At 42.1% G+C, this 14,244-nt stretch overlaps 1 protein-coding gene across 13 annotated transcripts in view; it reads right to left on the reverse strand.

The window, feature by feature from the left end:
- Positions 1-2,299: 2,299 nt before the first annotated feature.
- Positions 2,300-14,244, reverse strand: part of NUP98 (nucleoporin 98 and 96 precursor) — a 119,854-nt gene continuing 107,909 nt past the window's right edge. For all 13 annotated transcript variants that reach the window (XM_047690392.1, XM_047690390.1, XM_047690394.1 and 10 more), the window contains 5 exons: positions 13,269-13,490; positions 9,343-9,584; positions 8,765-8,919; positions 3,792-3,903; positions 2,300-3,663 (listed from right to left, as the gene is read on the reverse strand). In XM_047690392.1, coding sequence (XP_047546348.1) covers positions 3,446-3,663; positions 3,792-3,903; positions 8,765-8,919; positions 9,343-9,584; positions 13,269-13,490 — 949 coding nt within the window. In that variant the 3' untranslated portion in view covers positions 2,300-3,445. The remainder of the gene's footprint in view (positions 3,664-3,791; positions 3,904-8,764; positions 8,920-9,342; positions 9,585-13,268; positions 13,491-14,244) is intronic.

Consider the following 14,244-nt stretch of genomic DNA (forward strand, 5'->3'; position numbering starts at 1 on the left):
TGGGATCGAGCCCCGCATCGGGCTCCCTGCTCTGTGGAGAGCCTGCTTTCTCCTCTCTCTCTGCCTGCCTCTCTGCCTACTTGTGATCTCTGTCTGCCAAATAAATTAAAAAAAAAAAGTCTCTTATGGTTTGTCTCCTTCCCAATCCCAACTTATTTCATTTTTTCCTTCCCTACCCCCCAAATCTCCCACATTGCTTCTCAAATTCTTCATATCAGGGAGATCATATAATTGTCTTTCTCTGATTGACTTATTTACCTCAGCATAATACCCTCTAGTTCCATCCACGTCATTGCAAAAGGCAAGATTTCATTTCTTTTGATGGCTGCATAGTATTCCTCTGTGTGTGTGTGTGTGTGTGTGTGTGTGTGTGTGTGTGTGTGTGTGTGTATACCATGTCTTCTTTATCCATTCATCTGTTGATGGACACCTAGGTTGTTTCCATAGTTTAGCTATTGTGGACATTGCTGCTATAAACATTTGGGCACATATGCCCCTTTGGATGACTATGTGATTGCTGGGTCGTAGGGTAGCTCTATTTTCAACTTTTTGAGGAACTCCATGCTGTCTTCCAGAGTGGTTGCACCAGCTTGCATTCTCACCAACAGTGTGATTTCTGTTGTGATTTCTCTGCATCCTTGCCAGCATCTGTCATTTCCTGACTTGTTAATTTTAGCCATTCTGACTGGTGTGAGGCGGTATCTCATTGCCCTTTTGATTTGTATTTCCCTGATGCCGAGTGATGTGGAGCACTTTTTAATGTGTGGGCTGGCCATCTGGATGTCGTCTTTGCAGATATGTCTATTCATGTCCTCTGCCCATTTCTTGATTGGATTATTTGTTCTTTGGGTGTTGAGTTTGATAAGTTCTTTATAGATTTTGGATACTAGCCCTTTATCTGATATGTTGTTTGCAAATATCTTCTCCCATTCTGTCAGCTGTCCTGTTTTTATATTTCTGAGAAACTTAATTTTTTTTTATTTCAATGGAATTTTGAAATATAAAAGAGCTTCTTTATCATTAACTTTGAACTGTAACTCTGACTCTGATGTAACACAGCTATGATAAACATTTGACTTAGAGCCATATATGTATATGTATATATATACATATATATATGAAATACTTATAAAAGGAAATACTGCCCATATGCACAATTCTTAGCACTTCTAAAGTGCTTTCTATAGCACACTCTCTATAAAAGACCTCTCATAAGGTAACCACAACTGGACTTCCTTACCCGAAGCCCAGCAATACTCTGACTCAGGTTCACAGTAATGGAGAGAGATTCCCAGGAGTTACCCTTGTCCTTGGGAGTCTAAATTATAGCCCCAGATCCAACCTGCTTTATCTCCAAATTCCTCCATGTTGGGATGCCTGGGTGGCTCAGTTGGTTAAGCAGCTGCCTTCGGCTCAGGTCATGATCCCAGCGTCCTGGGATCGAGTCCCGCATCGGGCTCCTTGCTCGTCAGGGAGCCTGCTTCTCCCTCTGCCTCTGCCTGCCATTCTGTCTGCCTGTGCTCACTCTCTCTCCCTCGCTCTCTCTGACAAATAAATAAAATCTTAAAAAAAAAAAAATTCCTCCATGTCCCAATGTCTATGGCCTAATACTAACTGGAATTTGCTCACACCTTCAGTTTAACAGAAAGAAAAAAAAAATCCAAATAGTACACATCAGACTTATTTGCTCCCTCTGGAAAACAACTGTGTTTAGCAGCAAATATCTAAGATCATCATCCCCTTTACACAATGGAAAATGAAATTAAGAGTGAAGTATGACTCAAGTTTAAAAAAAACAAAAAAACTGCCAGGATGGAAAAGCCAAGCTTTGAATCCTAAGTACATTCCTAAGGGCAATGAGACTTTTCCCATATCCCCCACTGGGAAGCCAAACATAAATATATACTTATAAATGTATTTATATAAATATACGCAGTCAGGGGCACCTGGGTGGCTTGGTTGATAAAGCGTCTGCCTTCAGCTCAGGTCATGATCCCAGGGTTCTGGAACCGAGCCCTGCATTGGGTTCCCTGCTCAGTGGGGAGTCTGCTTCTCCCTCTCCTTCTGCTGCTCACCCTCTTCGACCCCTCTCTCTCTCTCAAATAAGTGGATAAAACCTTAAAAAAAAATATAAGCAGTCAGGATTAACTAATAATCTCAACCCCCTCACCCTAAATTTGCCCTTTGATTGTTCTTTCTTTAACCCATGGGCCATCTCCCTTCAGACTGCAAATCAACCAAGGCCACTGTAAAGATCCTTGGAATAAGAAGGCTCAAAAAAACACAAAGGGAAAGCCAATAGCAGGAATGCTATAAACATTTTATTTTTTTTAAGAAAGTAGCTTCAGAAAAAGAGGAAAATAATCTAGATCATTTATTTATATATATATATACTTTTTAATAAAAACCTTTACATAATCTTCATGCATAAAGACCCAGAGGTGGCCATGTTGTTTATGACAGCTCTTAATTCCAGCTGTCACAGGCCTTTACCTGGGACTCCCCATAGCTGACAGCAGTGTAGCAAAGGCCCTCCTCTTGCCTGTAAAGCCCGGCTCCCTGCCTGCCTCAGTAACGGTTTTATGTTCTGGAACTATAGATGATGGGTAGGAAATGCTTTGGGCTAGAATAGGAAGGACAGGGTGGACTACCCAACCTGCCATGTTTTATTCAAACTCTTCAGGCAAATCTAGACAGGAAGCCTAGCAAGATGACTGAAAACCAGGGACCAAATTGAGTTTTGGAGCTTCCCAGAGACATGGAGTCTGTGACCAAGAGTTCCTGCACATGGTAGTAGGATAAGTCTGATGTTCATGCAACATTCAAGGCAGGAACAAACAAGCCTTAAAGATCCATCCCTTCATGGCAGGCACTCACTTCTACCCTAAATGAGTCAGAAAGACTCTGTTCTGTTTCCTAACTCAGTCCAACCCTCTTTTGACTCTAAAACAGTGTTAACTCATCAGCCCACTTAAGAGACAAATTTTCCTTCCTTCTGTGGATAGTTTATCTGTTAAGGAAGGACAATCTTTGATCAACATTTGTCCTATTACAAAAGGGCTAAGGTAGGAGTAGGGTAGCAGGTTGGTATGGTGGGTCACAAGATCCAGAACAGCTGAGAGTGGAAAGGATTCCCTGGTTCTCTGGGGGATATTCTGCGAAAGGTATTTTATTGACCATTTTTTTAAAAGGGGGGGGGGAATGCTCTTAAAGATGGTAAAAAAGAGACTTGGTTCCTTTTTTGGGTTCTAAAAGCCCTTATGCTTTGTTCAGTTATTAACAAAAGCCCTGAACAAATGGTGGTTGCTGCTTGGGGCAGCAGGAAAAGAGGAAGGATTCCATAGCCAACCAAGATTGGCTAATAGTGCCAATCAATTCAATGCAGGGGATCTCTGTGTGGTGAGTGTGAATAAGCATGTTGAGTGTGGTGGGAGGAACCTGGGGTTCACTGGCTCCCAACAGTCAATTCTCGCAGGTAGGACTGTGTGAGGCCACGCAGTTCCTCCAAGGCATAGTCCTCAGGCATGGGGAGCTGGCCAACGTGGGGAGCCAAGAGGCCCAAAGGAACTCGCTGAGGGTCTGGTGTCGAGTCGGAGGTTGTTTCAGGTGCACGCTGAAGGCTCCATACCACCCGCAGCAGGTTGGCTGCACGTTTGGCCATGTCTGGAGAGAAAAAAATGAAGTAGGCATCAAGGACGAGGGCTGGTAAGGGTGTGCATCGGGGCAGAGGTATAGCAATCATGAAGACAGGAAGCAAGCAGGCAGGAAGCAGGCAGAGCGTGGAGGCTTACCTGACTGGGCCAGGAGATCCTTGGCATTGTAACACTGCATCTGCTGTATGCGATTGCACAGAGAGATCACTTTGGTGTGTAACTGCTCAAGTTCATAAACTGAGCAATCCACCTACAAAGAAGCAGAGAAACCAGTTAGATCAAGAAGAGCTCCCATCACCCCGATTCCATCCACAGACTGACTATGCAAAACTCTGAAACAACAGGAAAAAACCCAGGAGGCTGGGTGGCAGTGTCATGTCACCACTATCCAGCCTGATCACTGAGGACAAAACACAACCTCAGCAATAATTCACAAGAGGAAGTAACAGGGTATACAAAGCCTTGAACTGGTTAAGTCTTGAAATCAGCATTAATAAACCACCGTAACTAGCAAGCCTTAATATGGTCTCAAAAATCGAGATAAATCTGGACTCGGTGAGATTATATTAGTTAAGAGTAGAGAGCAACTAAGAAGTAGAGCCCAAACTAGCCTGGAATTTAGGTATCCTAACTCCACATTCACAACCCTTCTTAAAATAATGCAGGCCCTATTCTCACTGTATTCCTCTCTTTTGTGTTGCTATCTACTCCCATGGCCCCAATTATTATTATTTTAAATTAATTTGAGAGAGGAAGAAAGAGAGTGCATGTGCAAACAGGGGAAGGGATAGGAAGAGTGAAAGGCAGAGAACCCCAAGCAGACTCCGTGCTGAGTGTGGACCCCAACTTGAGACTTGATCCCATGACCCTGAGATCACAACCTGAGCTGAAACCAAGAGTTGGATGCTTAACCTACTGAGCCACTCAGGCGCCCCACCTATGGCTCCAATTATGATCAATATGCTGATGATTCCTAAATCTTTAGCCTAATAATCTTCCATTCTCCTTTCCAGAGCCATTGCCCTAGCTCAGGATACCATTACTTCTTACTTGAAAAAATCTTAAGAGCTTGATCATGATCTTCAGTGTCATCCCTATTACATCCTTTTCCCTACCATATGGTAGCCACAGTGATGTTTCTAAAAATCAAGTCTGTATTTTTAAAATTTTCTGAAAGTTTATTTATTTATTAAAGTAATCTCTACCCCCAACATGGGCTTGAACTCACAATCCCAAGATCAACAGTCACATGCTCTTCTGAGTCAGCCAGAAACCTGAATTTTTATTCTTTACTTACATTCTGAATACTTTCCAGCAGCATCTTATCCCTGCTTGTCTCACATATGACTCTTGGTTGGCTCCCCCTCTCTGAAACTCTTCAGTTAAACCACCTTACTTGCTAAGTATCCTATCACCTCCTCCTTCTCTAAATGCTCACCCAACCCTTACACAAAGCATCTTTCTCATTGAATCTACTTTAGGGAGGGCTTTGCAGATTCTACCAGTTAATGCCTCTACAAGTACTTTTTAAAAAGATTGATTGATTGATTGATTTGACCGGGGTGGGGGGGGGAGTGGTGATGTGCACAAGCAGGGGTAGCAGGAGAGGGACAATCAGGCTTCCCACTGAGCAGGGAGCCTGATATGGGGCTCAACTCAGGACCTTGGGATCATGACCTGAGCCAAAGGCAGATGCTCAACTGACTGAGCCACCCAGGTGCCCCAGCCTCTTGCAAGTTTTTTTTTTTTTTTTTTGTCCACAAGAAATCAGCCTTTAACTGGACCTTTAAGGGTAGTAAATACAATGAGGTCTTTGCTCTCAGGAAACTCATGAAAAATAAAGAGATGATCAGGTAGAGATAAACCTTGAAGAATCACAAGCTGTGCAGATCATTTAAGCAAGGTGATATGGCAGAAAAACTGGATGGCTACTTCAGATTGGGGGATCGGGAAAGGCTTTTCTGAAGAAAGTCATATCTTTGTGGAGACCTGAATAAGGATAGAGGGACAAGCTTTCTAGGCAAAGAGAACAGCTAAAACTGCAAGATGGGAATGCAAAGGAAGTTTAGGTAGCTAAAACGCAGAGTTCAAAGAGGAGAAGAGAAAAAGATAAAACTGGAGAGGTTTTATACACCACAGGATCATAACTGGATGTCCTCAGAATTCACACTCTATGAACTTGGACCGGGAAAAATAACATTTCTTTTTACCGACTTTTTACTGTACATTAGCATTTAATTATTAATGCAGATTTCAAGAAATAACGGAGACTTTGTGATCAACAGACATCACAGCTATTTCCATATTACATTACAATTGTTAGTGATTTTTAAATACAGTACTTCACCAAAGTTAGAGTAGTTAGGAGATCCACTGCTGGGCTTGTTAAATTTAAGATGTTAAACCACTTACTCCTGTAAGTTCTTAATAGTTTGACAATATATTTTAACATAGCTGGTTTCTTTTGTAATCCTATGAATTTAAATTTTATGCATTAAAGCACATTAGACAACCATCCATGGGCTTCACCAGACTGTCAAGGAGGTCCACAGCAAAAAAGGTAAGAATTATTGATGCAGATTTATTAACTGAGTTGCTAAGGAGCACTTTATCCTAAGTGAAATGAGAGGCCACTGGAAGGATATAGATGAGAGTGAGACAATATGACTTATGTATCAGAAAGATCACTCTGGCTGTTGCATGGAAATAAACTGTAAAGGAACAAGTGCAGAAGCAGGGAGACCGATTAGGTGTCTACTACAGCAGTCCAGGTGAGAGATTCTGTGACTTTACTACATCCACACAACTCCCCTCTCCACTCTACCCTCCAATACTACCTTATTAAAAGTTCCCTGGAGGGGTGCCTGGGTGGCTTAGTTGGTTGGGTGGCTGACTCCTGATTCCCGTTCAGGTTATGATCTCAGGGTTGTGGGACTGAGCCCCATGTCAGCAAGGAGTCTGCTGGAGATTCTCTCTCCTCTGCACCTCCCCCACTCATTCACTCAATAAATAAATAATCTTTTTAAAAAAAATTTTTAAAGATTTTATTTATTTATTTGACAGAGAGAGATCACAATTAGGCAGAGAGGCAGGCAGAGAGAGAGACAGGAGGAGGCAGGCTCCCCGCTGAGCAGAGAACCCAATGCGGGGCTCGATCCCAGGACCCTGGGAACGTGACCTGGGCTGAAGGCAGAGGCTTTAACCCACTGAGCCATCCAGGCACCCCAATAAATAATCAATCTTTAAAAAAAAGAAAAGAAAAAAACAACCCTGGAAGCACCACGATTTCTGATCTCTAGACTTATGCTCTTCTCTCTGCTGAAGCATTCTGTTCCCACCCACCCTTTTTCATCCTTAGGAGCTTAGTTGCCACTTCTAGAAAGCCTTATTGACTGCCTCAGACTGGGTTAGGTACTCCGTTTATGTGCTGCCACAACACTCTTTGATTAACCCCTACACTTACCATTGTATAGTAATTGCTGGTTTACCCATATATAAATCTTCCTCACCAAAATTATTACTTTGGTAAGGGCAAAACATATACCACTAATTAATGTCCCCCAAATCCACCAGTGCTTGGGACACAGTAAGTTCTCAAAAACTAGGTTATATAAATGTATTAATGTTCAACTAGAAAAGACTTTTCTTCAGTGATAATAGAGGTGATACTCTTAATTTATCCTAAAAGTATAGCAAATAATAAATTATGCATATTACATGCCAGGCACTCTGTTAGTAGGGATTTTTTTAAGGATAACAGATAACAATTACTAATCACTAAATACATGTAAAGTAGTCTGTTAAAACACTTTAAGTATACTTTAATCATTTTGACAACTCTGTCAGATATCTATGGTAGTCTGTGTTCCTCCCTTCCTTTTCAGAGGAGACAAAGAGAGGTTAATTTATTTGCTTATAAATTAAGCAAATAAAGGTTATAAGGTTATAAAATAACCTTATTTTATACCAAATAAAGGTTATACCAAATAAAGGTTATTTGTTTAAGGTCATATCATAGTTAGTGAGTGAGGGAACCATGAACTGAACCGAACCATTTGGCTTCAGAACTTGATTCTTACCCTTTATACTCTATTGCCTTTAATCTTAAAATAAAGTAGATCTCCCCAAAAGGAGCTCATGATAACTTGGAGACAGATGTGGATAAGTAACTATAATAGAGTTGGTAAACAAGTGTACCAAGTGCTTTGGCAGTGAAAAAGGAAAGTGCAATTAACATTTCTTATGGGAAAAGGAGAACAAAATAGAGCTTATAGCAATTTGATCTTAAAGGATGAGTGTGTATGTTAGGAGTGAAATACAACAAGCTTTGTTGGAAACACCATGAGTAATTTAGTGTGATGAGAGCAGAGCAGGCTGGCAACTGGAATGTGGGGTAACACTAGCAGAAGGCATGAGTGACAGGTAAAAGCCTCTATGCGGGCTTGAAATCTATGGTTAAGAGTCTGGTCTTTGGGGGTTGGGCCTCTGCCTTCGGCTCGGGTCATGATCCCAGGGTCCTGGGATCGAGCCCCGCATCAGGCTCTCTGCTTGGTGGGGAGCCTGCTTCTCCCTCTCTCTCTGCCTACTTGTGATTTCTCTGTTCTCTGTCAAATAAATAAAGAACTTTAAAAAAAAAGAGAAAGTCTGGTCTTTGTGCTATAAGCAACAGAGGCCAATCTTATGACTACCGAAACAGACGCCAATACATTTTGATAAAGACTTAAAAAAAGTCTAATACTTGCAATATTAAAAACATAACAAATGACATGTGAGACAAATATTACCCTCACCAAATCTCTGACCTTACCATCTCTCTCATCCCTGAGCTTTTCACTCAAAGAAGGGCTGCACAAGGGGAGCAGAGTATAGGTGGACAAACCTCAGGAATGTCTACTGTACATACTATTTGGTAATAAGCACAAAACAAAGAAGTTTTTTTACATTTTGATACAGTGTCATAGTGGCTACAGCAAATCAGCCCCATCAAAATATCCCTCCTGCCCTGACAGTTCCATCTCTGCTAATGAGGTTGCTCAGACATTCTGAGGTCTCTGTGGCTTTAAGGGCCAGGGAAAAGGAAAACCAAGCAATAGTTTAAGGAATTCAGGTACCTGCTGTATCTGGTGAAGCATCTCAATGATCCGAATATAGTCCAAATAAACAAGCCCAGATGTTTCCCAGTCCTGGATTAGGCTGCTGCGCTCTGGAGGTGCCAGGTCTTCCAAGAACCCCTTCAGGTAGTCATAGTTCTCATTAATGATGGCATCTGAAGAAACAAAATATTAAGCACTCTGTCTACACAAATATATGGTTCTCAAAGTACATGGAGGACATGGCAGAAATCCAAAAGAGGAAGGAAGGGGAAATACATATACATACACATATGTATGTATAATGAATATTTCACCTTCATGACTTATTTCGTAACTGTAAGTTTATACCTTTTGACTCCCTTCACTCATTTTGCCAACCTCCACCCCACACCTCTGGCAACCACCAATCTGTTCTCTGTATCTCTGAGCCATTTTTATTTTTTAAAAGATTCCACATACAAGTGAGGTCATACATTTTTGTCTTTCTCTTGACTTATTCCACTTAGCATAATGCCGTCTGACTAATTATGGGGTTCAGAGGTTGGAAGAATTTGGGGAGATTCCAGGAGACACAGGCCCTAATCTGAAGCACTCACCAGAAGCTAAGTGCTTGATGATGAATTTGTGGCAGCGGTTCCAGTGTCCAGCTTTAAATAAATAGAGGGCCTCCAGGTGCTTGTCAGATTCCATGTGTGCTCGCACTGCTTTGGCCTCATTAATCCACTCAGCAGGCACACAAAGCTTTTGGGTCAGGAAAGTCTCCTTAGCCCAAGACTCAGGGGTCTCTAATAGTTGGCAGTGCCGGGTAAGCAGTTCTCGAACCGCCTTCTCACGCATGCTGTAGGAAGAAAAACAATGCTGAATAAATCCTATCCTCACTGATGGAGAAGGGTGCCTCAGACAGGGCAGAATGACCCCTGAGGTAGTCTCTCAAACTGTAGGCCTTAACATTTAGTGGACCACTTCAAAGTATACTTAAAAAAAAAAAAAAAAAAAGGAAAAAGGCCAGATCAGCATTTATTTGTTTAATGAAATGGAAGTATCAAAGCACGTTATATTTTCACAATGAAAAAATAGTGAGAACTAATACTCGAGGGAATGTTGTCCCGTGCCAAGAAAAGGCTTTCCCTTTCTTATCTTTATTTTCTTCCTGGTAACAGGAGATCAAGGACCAGGATAGCAGAATCCTATCTTCCACAGAGTAGTTAGTTCTTCATAGTTCACTTCCAACCTCCTCTCTTCCTTTTCTCCCATATGGTCAGTACAAGTAAATGAAGCACTTTTTAAAGGGAAGGGCTCTTCCAGGTCCCTATTTGCTTTTTTTCCCCTTCGAAACTGTCAGCTTTCATAATTCATCTTCTCTCTGCCTCTAGATTTAGGTTACCCTCAATCTTTTTGGTCTCAAGGCCCCCTTGAGGACCTTTTCTTTTCTTTTTAAGAAGATTTTATTTAGGGGCACCTGGGTGGCTCAGTTGTTAAGCGTCTGCCTTTGGCTCAGGTCATGATCCCAGGGTTCTGGGTTCTGAGATCCCAGGGTTCTCAGCAGGAAGCCTGCTTCTCCCTCTCCCACTTCTCCCGCTTGTGTTCCCTTTCTCGCTCTGACAAATAAATAAAATCTTAAAAAAAAAAAAGATTTTATTTATTTGACAAAGAGAGACACAGTGAGAGAGGGAACACATGCAGGAGAGAAGAGGGAGAAGGTTTCCCACTGAGCAGGGAGCCTGATGCGGGGCTTGATCTGAGGACCCCAGGATCATGACCTGAGCCAAAGGTGGACTCTTAAAGACTGGGCCACCCAGGACCCATCGAATGTTTCCTTTTCTATCTGGATCAATGGACCAGCCATTTATTTGTTTATTTTTTATTTTTTTCTTTTAAAAGATGTTATATATTTCAGACAGAGAGAGTGAAAGAAAGCTGGGAGGGGAGGGAGGAGGGAATGGGCAGAGGGAGGGAGAGAGAATCTCAAGCAGCGTGGCGTGCAATACAGGGTTCAACCTCACTACCCTGAGATCATGACATGAGCTGAAATCAAGAGTCAGATGCTCAGGAAACTTAGCCACCCAGGTGCCACAAAGAACCAGATTTGTTTTTTTTTGTTGTTTTGTTTTGTTTTTAAAGATTTTATTTATTTATTTGAGAGATCAAGAATGAGTGTGCTCGCAAGAGAACACAAGCAGGGAAATTAGCAAAGAAGAGAGGGAGGAGCAGGGAGCCTGACACGGGGCTCCATCCCAGGACCTTGGGATCATGACCTGAGCTGAAGACAGATGTTTAACTGACTGAGCCACCTAGGCGCCCCCTACAAAGGTCCAGATTTAAATATCAAATCAAAGCTGGTCTCCTCATTTTAGAATCTTTTCTGAACACCTTTTTAAGGGCCTTTTCAAGGCTTTCATGGACAACCCCAATCTCAACTGCTTCATTTCTAAAATTCTTTAACGGGGGTGCCTGGCTGGGTCATTAAGAGCATGCGACTCTTCATCTCAGGGTCCTGAGTTCCAGCCCCATGCTGAAGTGTAGAGTTGACATAAATAAATAAACAAAATAAATTTAAAAATTCATTTAAAAAAATCCTTTATCAGGAAATAGGATTTGCTTTCCTAGAGCCTACTCTTAAATCACCAGTTATCTTATTTTACCATGTGAAATTCCCCATGAATTCGTTTAAATAAAGGAAAGTATGAAGTAATTTTGCTTCCTCATAAAGGAGAAGAGGAGAAATTCCTTAAAGGGAAGGCTGTGCTAGATGCTTTATACTTTTACTCCCTTTGAAAAAAAAAAAAAAATAACAAAATAACTTAAAAAAAAAAAAAAAAAAGATTTTATTTATTTATTTATTTTAGAGAGAAAGAGAAATCTGAGAGAGGGGCCGGGGAGGGGAGGGAGAGGGAGAGAATCTCAAGCAGACTGTGCTGAGCACAGAGCCCCACATGGGCCTTGATCTTACAATCCTGTGATCATGACCTGAGCTGAAACCAAGAGTCAGATGCTTAACCCACCAAGACACCCATGAACCCCTTAAAATTTTTTTTTATTAATTAATCTCAATGCCCAATGTGGGGCTTGAACTCACAACCCCAAAATCAAGTCACACACTCCACCAACTGAGCCAGCCAGGCACCCCTCCCTCCCCTCCTTTAATCCCATAACCACCTTTGACTAGGTAGGGATTAATATTATGATTTTAAAGATAAAAAGGAGTATCTTTGGGGCGCCTGGGTGGCTCAGTCGTCAAGTGGCCACCTTTGGTTCAGGTCATGATCCCAGGATCCTGGGATCGAGCCCTGCATCGGGCTCCCTGCTCAGCGGGGAGCCTGCTTCTCCCCTCTCCCGCTCCCCCTGCTTGTGTTCCCTCTCTCGCTGTCAAATAAATAAAATCTTAAAAAGAAATAAATAAATAAAACACAGATCTTTAAAGAAAAAAAGAGAGAGAGAGAGAGAGAATCTTTAACTAAAAATCAAAAGTGAGTAAGCTTTACTCCAAGTCAAAGTGAGTACATGATGGATCTAGAACTGAGGGAGGTCTGACTACAAAACTGAACTCCTTTCCACACTATGTAACATGACAGAGAGTGCAACATAATGATTAAGAGCACAGATTCTGAGGGTGTTGAGTTGGAAGACTCTGCCATTTACTATGTGACCTTGAGCAAAATACCCTACTTAAGTCTCTCTGTGCCTTAGGTTGCACATCTATTAAACAGATATTTTAAGAGTGCTTATACGTTCATTATTAGCATTAATTGAGTTGATTACTTACAATTGAGTTGTAAAGCATTTACAACAGAGTATAATATGTGTAGAAGTACTATATAAATGCTTTTGTCATTAGTGTAATACCATGCTACTACCATTAACAAAAAAGAAAATATCTCCAACTTTTATCTCATTCACACCATGGAGAAAAGCTTCTTTTAAGATAAAGAACAAAAACATTAGACATCTAAGCAAGAATATACTGGTAAATACAATACTATCAAACTTGAGGGGCAGATGTGGGTGGATGGCAAGGGAAGGCTAGAGGGAGAAAGTCAGCAGACAGAAAAAGCAGGCGCCCTCTCTGCCAACTCATTACATCATTCCACAGAGCTGCTGAGGCAACTCAGCAAACTGTTTCTGCATAATTCCTAAACACACCACATTCAAGTGAATCTGTGTCTAAGTTAACGGGGTAGCTTCATGTGGACATATCCTTCCTTTTCCTGTTCATTTTTTTCTGTTCCTGGCTAGGGTTTTCCCTGATCGCCAGAGTGCATGGAGATCTCTTCTCACTTCTCAGACTACTGAGAGGTCTTATGATAGACAGCGTAATTTGGCACTTAACTCAAGGCAGTCTCACTTCCAACTTGTTCACGTGAATATAGAGATCGTTGTGGGCTGAACTCTTAAAGTTTATCACAAGGCTGGACCCAAAAAACATTCTAGATGCTTACTTACTGAATTAAACCCTAGGAGGCCGATACCGTTGGCACTGCCCTGTAGCACTAAATATATAGTGGGTTCAGAGCTTCTTACTCACCTTGAGTTCTCAATGTGCAGGAGGACAAAGATGGCCCACTCCCAGAGCCCCTCACTTTCCAGTTGGCCAGCATAACTCGTCTGTAGCACACCCTCACACTGTTCTGAGAGATGAGTATAGTTAAGAGCCCGCAGCACCTCCCACAAGTGCCAGCTTAGGCGATAGTCCAAAGGATCGGCTGTTATGCTTCGGGGCTCCAGCAGCTGGTTGAGATCATAATGTCTACAAAGGAAAATGTACTGAGTTATCATATCAAGGCAGCAGACCATCTGTACTGGATAGGTCAACTGTTCTGGCTATGGTTTAGAACAGAGGCAGGCACCTGAGAACAGAAGCATTATAGACCACATGGTCTCCCTCTGAGACTGTGCTCTATCAGTCTACTTCTAGGTTCAGCCAGATGACAGAGCCTTCTAAAAATGAAGGCACCTCCTCTTCTGTGGTTGTGTGATCTGACAGGTATGCTGGTCAATTTGTCTGACTTAAATATTTACCATCCTGGTACATGGAGTCTTCACAACTCTTAGTCTTCATTCCTTCATTTATTTTTTATTTTTTTTAAAGATTTTATTTATTTATTTGACAGAGAGAGATCACAGGTAGACAGAGAGGCAGGCAGAGAGAGAGAGAGAGAGGGAAGCAGGCTCCCTGCCGAGCAGAGAGCCCGATGCGGGACTCGATCCCAGGACCCTGAGATCATGACCTGAGCCGAAGGCAGCGGCCTAACCCACTGAGCCACCCAGGCGCCCCTAACATTTATTTAAAAAAATTTTTTTTTATTTGAGAGGGAGCACATGAAAGTGCATCAGTGGGGGAGGGGGATAGGGGGAGGGGGAGATGGGGAGGGAGAAGTAGACCTCCCACTGAGCATGGCCTCAATTCCAGAATCCTGAGATTATGACCTGAGCTGAAGTTCAGATGGTTAACCGAATGAACCACCTAAGCACCCCGATAAACCACTTAAAACATATAATTA

Source organism: Lutra lutra, chromosome 10 (genome assembly GCF_902655055.1).
Source record: "Lutra lutra chromosome 10, mLutLut1.2, whole genome shotgun sequence".
In the NCBI taxonomy this organism is placed as follows: domain Eukaryota; kingdom Metazoa; phylum Chordata; class Mammalia; order Carnivora; family Mustelidae; genus Lutra; species Lutra lutra.